At 42.5% G+C, this 6,650-nt stretch overlaps 1 protein-coding gene across 1 annotated transcript; it reads right to left on the bottom strand.

The window, feature by feature from the left end:
* Window positions 1-4,776: 4,776 nt before the first annotated feature.
* LOC141630777 (uncharacterized) lies at window positions 4,777-6,366 on the bottom strand. The gene is made up of 2 exons (XM_074443533.1): window positions 5,778-6,366; window positions 4,777-5,651 (listed from the first exon to the last, which is right to left on the bottom strand). The coding sequence occupies exons 1-2, from the start codon at window positions 6,364-6,366 to the stop codon at window positions 4,777-4,779; spliced, it is 1,464 nt and encodes a 487-aa protein (XP_074299634.1).
* Between the last annotated feature and the right edge of the window lie 284 nt (window positions 6,367-6,650).

The raw sequence follows: 6,650 nt of genomic DNA, 5'->3' as shown, positions 1-6,650 counted from the left end.
AACTCAAAACAACTAAAAATCAACCTTCCACCAACACTCAATCGATTCGGCCACCACCACTACCACACCCCCGCCGCTGCTACCACCACGCCGCTGCTACCACCACGCCCCTGCTGCCGCTGCTACATACAAAGGTAAGTGCCGTTTTTTTTTTTTTTTTGTTAAATTAGTTTAGAAATTGAAAGTAATTGAATTAAACTATGAAATTAAATAGTTTTCTTTCATTTATTGTTATTGTTAATCGATTAAATTGATTGGATTTTGTTTTAGAATTGAAATTAGGTTATGTGTTAGGTTTTTATTAAAATTAATTGAATTAGTTTAGAAATTGTTAGTTTTTCTATTAAAATTCATGTTAATTAGTTGTTATTATGTAAATTTTGGTATTGTTATATGTTGTTTGCGAAATATAGTTGATTGGGATTGATTTTTGAGTCGAAATTTGTTATTTTTAATCGGATTGGGAGTGAATTTGAAGGGTTTTAAGGGCGAAACCACGGCCAAACGTGGGGAATGGACGTTGGTCGTGGCTGAAACGTGAGAACTCCACGTTTTACCGTGGGTAAACGTTGGAAATGGAGGTTTGGCTGCGGTCAAACGTGTGATTCTCACGTTTGGCTGTGGTCAAACGTTGGGAATTATTGTTTGGCCCTGGTCAAACATCCAGTTTTATTGTTTGGCCGCGGTAAAAAAAAAAAAAAAAAAAAAAAAAAAAAAAAAAAAAAGTTTGGCCGCGGTAAAAAAAAAATGTTTGACCGTGGTAAAAAAAAAATGTTTAGCCACGGTCAAACAAGGTATTTTTTTGTTCAACCGCGGTCAAAGAAGGGGATTTTTTGTTCGCCCGCGGTAAATTAAATTTTTTTTTTTAAAACCGTGTTTTATGCTATTATTTGCCAATTTTTGTTACTTTATATGATATTTAGTCGATTAACGTGTTTTCTAACAACTTATAATTTCCTAATGCAGATGGCAGATCGAAATGAGAGAGGAAAGGCAATCATGAATGCTCCGCCTCCGCCTAACATACACGACCGTACTGCTGGGCGTAATGTTACAGGCTCGAAGCGTCGTTTGCGAGTTAAGCAGACCCACAAGCAGCCACCCCCACTTCGAGAGACGTCTGGAATGGTTATGATGCCTACCCCCGGTCACGTCGTTAGCGAGTCGGAGGAGGCGAGGTCACGGGAGGTTGCTAGTAGTTACCAGCATGATAGAGAGGATGAACCGTCGGATGACGGTTCCGGGGAGGAGGAGGAGGAGGATGCTTTGGAGAGTATGTGGTCCAACCGAACCCGGCACCGCCGAGAGTGTTGAGTCTGAAGTTGGGCCGGGATAGTAGAGGACGTTATTCGAGTGTTAGAGAGTCCTCTAGCACCGATAGGTCGAGGAGGTCGAGGAGGCCGAGTAGGGATAGTTCTTGGATCCTGAGAGAGCCCGTTCCTGGTGGTCCTAGGAACATTACCACCCTACGGGGTTTGGTGGTCACGTTGCGTTCAACAGTTGGTCGGACCCTAACCCGGAGAATATGAGGTCGTGGATCAAGCTCTACGAGAGGCCGAAAGCTGCGAGGGAGATTAGGCACATGGTTCTCACTGAGGGTGTTGCGGCTAGGGTACGGGCGAGCGGGTTTGGGGTTTTGAAGGAGTGTTTTACCACCGGTCTAGATGATAACCTCCTTAGTGCTTTTATCGAGAGGTGGCACCCGGATACTAACACTTTCCATATGCCTTTTGGAGAGATTAGTATCATGCTCCATGATGTCCAGCATATTCTTGGGATACCTGTTAGTGGTGATCGGGTGCTTGTGGCCGGTTCGGGCGAGGATGATGACAGTGGTCTGAGAGGCAAGATTGCGAGGTTTTATGGAGTTCCTGAGTCCGATGTTGTACCACCGCTCTACAAGAATGGCGGTTTACTAACATCGGAGTTGAAGAATGTTGTTTACCTAGGGAACGAGCATGACTCGTTGCGGGCTTATCTCTTGATGTTACTGGGTCATACTCTTTTCATGGATAAGAGTGGTTATAGGGTGTCCGCTCAGTTGTTGACCTTGTTTGATAGTCTTGAGCGGGTTGGTTCATATGCTTGGGGTGCGGCTTGTTTGGCTTACTTGTACCGACAGCTAGGGATAGCATCGCGCCGAGATAGTGCTGGTGTTAGTGGGTGTCTACCGTTACTCCAGGCGTGGATATACGAGTACTTTCCCAGGTTCCGACCCGGTGGTGGATTTTTTTTTGAGGACCGTCCTCTTGTTGAGGCTTGGGCCACCTTGCCTCGAAGTAAGGGCGAGTCTCATACTTTTCAGTTGTATCGTCATAGTTTGGACGATCTTAGGTCAGAGCATGTCCGATGGTTGCCTTACCGGAACCGTCCTCAGGGAACTTGCAGAGTATCGCTTTACTCGGGTTTTATCAGACATCTTGATATAGTAGAGCCGTACCAGCCGGATCGGTGCATGCGTCAGTTTGGGTACCGTCAGGATGTCCCGGTCTCGATGCCTATTGCAGTGAATGAGTCTCGGCCCGCGAACGGGCCTTACAGGGTGGACTTCAGGCAAGAGCCCGATAGGATATGGATGACCGAGATATCCACCATACACCTCCGAAACCTGTCAAAGAAAGCATATATGCCTTTCGAGTGTACTAATGGATACATGTCTTGGTATGCAGACCATTCACACCCCTACCTTTATCCCCCCTCACACCGCGTCCATTTTCGGTCTGTCGAGTTTCATGAGGAGCCGGAAGTCGCCCTAGCTGTTAGTCGTAAGTTGAAGAATGTCTTCCGGCAAGCTGATGAAGAGGCCGAGAGAGAGACTCTAGAGGGTTTGTTTGCGGGGATGCGTCCTTACTATGAAGACGTGTATGATGACTAGTTTGTTTTTATTGTCTTATGTTTTTCTATTTGTTTGGATTATGTTTGTACGGTTTTTTTAGTATCTTTGTATGGATAATTTTTATGTTTTTTTTTTTTCAGATGTTTGTCTTTTTGTTTGGAGACGGTATTTAATTAAATGCAACGATATTTAATTAAATGACTTTAAACGTAATTTAACATAATTTAATTAAAACATTCATTAATTGAAATACAACGACATTACATAAACCACTTAAAATATAATTAAAACATAAACCACTTAAAACATAATTAAAACAAAACTAAACCCCATACCCTAAAACCTAAACCCCAAACCCCATACCCTAAACCCTAAACCCTAAACCCTAAACCCCAAACCCCAAACCCTAAACCCCATACCATAAACTATACAAAGGCTACCAATTGGAGGCTCTTCAAGTATGTGTCATACAGTGGCACTGGGAACCACTTATTCAAGACGCTCAATTAGAATTGGTAAATTTTGAACAATTAGATCGATTCTTATTTGATAAACTCTGGTTTTTTGAGCATTTGTGAGAACCATTTTAGTATTGTAGTGAGTGAATAGGATTGGATGTTGTAATTGAAATTGACATAGAATGGCCTATTTATAAGCTATTAATTGTAACGGCTATTTTTGAATTGTAACGGCTATTTTTGAATTGTAACGGTTATTTTGAATTATAACGGTAACATTTGAATTATAACGGTAACATTTGAATTATAACGGTTATTTTTGAATACTCAACTATATTAACATATTCATCTTCATCCAGTTTTCAATCATCCTCATCTTCTTCTACTTTTGACTTCTATTTTCTTCCTTATCTATCCACCAATGTCGAAATCATGTTCAATGTGTAGAAACCATCCAATTGAAGGCCTTAACTTTAAGAATCAACGTTGCAATCTTTGTCGCAAAAACGCTATCATCATAATTTCCGGGTCAATTAATAATCCAATGAAAGCGTATTTTAAGTGTTTAGTTTGCAATAATTTTGTGTCGTGGTTGACTGAAGATCATTTGACAATAACAAAAAGGTTGGAGATAGCATGTGAAGATGAAGGTGATGATGCATCAAGTGGAAAAGCCATGAAAGAGCAAGTGATATGTTTGAAAGAGGAAATTTCGAGTTTGTCAAAGATGATGAAGTTTTATTTCAAGTGTATCTTGTATTTGTTTGTGTTTCTTATGTTAGCCATTGTTATGAAGTAGTGAGTATTTGCAAAAATGAACAAATTTGTATTAGTTGTCATGAATTCCATAAATTTCAGAAATTAGTAAAATGATTGTTATGCTTTTCAATAATATATTACATTACACAAGTGAACTTAATAGTTTTTTCAATCCGAACAACTACTAACTGAGATAACTGTCGCACTATCAGAGACCCGACTTCTACGACGTCTTCTCGGAGTTTCTAACATGAACGCTTGCCAAATCTCAATGTTATGTTGGTACAAAGTCTCTAGGTGAACAACACTGGGATCTCGGAAGGTCAACCAAGCGGGATCAAGTGGCGGCATAGGGAGACTCTCAGGGGGGCTGCTAGAATGCAACCGTATCCAATGGCTATGATGTAGGACAAACCACAAAATACCACACGGTAGTCGGCCTTCCACTCGGGTCTTCAATGGCATGATAGTTTTGCAACTTCCTTCCCAAACATTCTTCCCGTCTCGCAGTGTATGACCAATCACACATATCGTCCAGTTGAACATCGTTGCAAAAACTAGCAAATTGTCGCTACACATCCAATGGTCCTGCCCACAACTAATCTGCTGAAAAAACTCAACTCGTCGAAGTGCTAAATCCAACCCTGACATACCGTTGAGTGGTGATTGAAAACCTTCATATAACTCTGCGTAGATAGAGTCGGTCCTCATCTCCCTCGAACATCATTCCCGCATAACTATATAATCTGTCTCTTGGCCTCGCTGGGCGCGCGATATTACCCGGAATCCACAATGATCGTCATCTCCAACATCCACCCAACCATCGAAGTGGCCCCACAAAACCTCAGGAATACCCCACCGTTTCACCCATGTTGATATAAAGCCAATGGTAAAGTTCCTTCCCAAAGGAGCACTGGGAGTTCCTGATTCGAAATCACCAAATCTTTGTTGAACCTCTGCATTTGTTGAACAGTGAGTACTTGGTGTCCCGAACTTCCTTTCTGCATGCTCAAAACCCGACTTGTTTCTAGTTGTTGAACCTCTTGGACGACCTTTCGGGTGCTCATTAATAGGGGGTGGCAAAATCTCTTGGTCCTCCGGGTGGTGGAAATCACGCAACAAGTCTATGGCCGCCCTTAGTTTAACCGAGTCACTGTGCCTCACATCATCCACTAATTTCTCCCATAAATCACCGTCATTTTTCGGCATTTGTTGAGGAATATCATACACCAATGTCTTCCAAAAGACATGAATATCCTCGAGATGGACCCTCCTACCTCTTCCGTGCAAAGATACCAAATTGCATGCACAAGGTAATTCATGAGTCGTTCGCATCATGTGTCGGCATCGATCATTCAATCCTATACCCAAACCAAGGCATCTAGTAAGTTCTTTCTCCATTAACTCTATGGCCTTAGTAGACACGTTTCCTTGCAATAAGGAGAAAGTACGAGTTGTTCTCCTTGGTTTACTCATTTCATCTTCGAGTTCTTTCTTAATCTTCGAGTGTTGACTTTCAAGCATGCCGTGGATACGGGACCACATGGAGTCAAGTGTGAGATGCTTTGACTTCAACCAAGCCTTCAATAGAGAATGTGCTGACTCAACACGGGAAGTTGCCGTGTTACCAAAATGTAAGACCTCGTTTGTATAGCATAAAACGAACTTCCCTGCGTGTTGACCCTAAGTTGTCCGTACATAATCCTCCATTTTCGGCCACTTACGTTGGAAACACTGCCACGCATGCTGAAACGATTCCTCGGTAACTGAATTGATCACCCTAAACCAACCGTCTTCTTTATTTGAGATGACAAATTTTCTCATACTTTCAGTTTGGTATGTTGTCAAGGCTTTTGCATTGATGGCTTTGTTCACATGCCATCTACACAACAAATGCTCAGCCTGGGGAAATACTTGCTCAAGAGCGCTGATCAAACCCAATTCCCGGTCGGTGACAAATACAGCAGGGGACGCTACTCCGGTGGCATCTAAAATCGCAGCTAACTTTCTCAACAGCCACTTGTAATTCACGTCAGACTCGGTAGGAATCATCGCACATGCAATTAAGAAGGACGATCCCATGGGTGTCACACCAACCATCTCAATGAGTGGATTCCTGTAAATGTTGGTTTTATAAGTCGAATCCATGAGGACGACATAAGGATAAGCCCGGAACAACTTAATCGCTTCAGGATGAGCCATGAAAATGTGAGTCAACTCTTTTGACTCCTCGGAATCAATCTCGTAAAAGTAGACGTATTTCGCTGCCACCGCTAGAGCCAACATTTGCTGAGCGGTGTTTCTTTCACCCATTTATTCTTTCTTAATTTTCCTTGTTTCATTATACAGTTGGGTGCTTGACGGTTGAGGTTTTTCGGGGGATCTCAAATGAAGACCATTTTTAATCTCCCTCGGTTGAACCCCGGCCAATGTTTGTTGCCTAACATATGCCTTCTCTTCCGCGTCCAATTCCGCAAAGTGCCGATCCCCGTCCTTATAAACGGCTACGTTGTGGTTGTGTAGTCCAGCACCCTCGGAGGTTACAATGTTCCACACCACCGTCTCTTTATCATTTTTAGACACGAAATTTTGAACGG

Source organism: Silene latifolia, chromosome Y (genome assembly GCF_048544455.1).
Source record: "Silene latifolia isolate original U9 population chromosome Y, ASM4854445v1, whole genome shotgun sequence".
NCBI lineage: Eukaryota > Viridiplantae > Streptophyta > Magnoliopsida > Caryophyllales > Caryophyllaceae > Silene > Silene latifolia.
The sequence above is the reverse complement of the archived record's forward strand: the minus strand, read 5'-3'. Positions and strand labels throughout refer to the sequence as shown.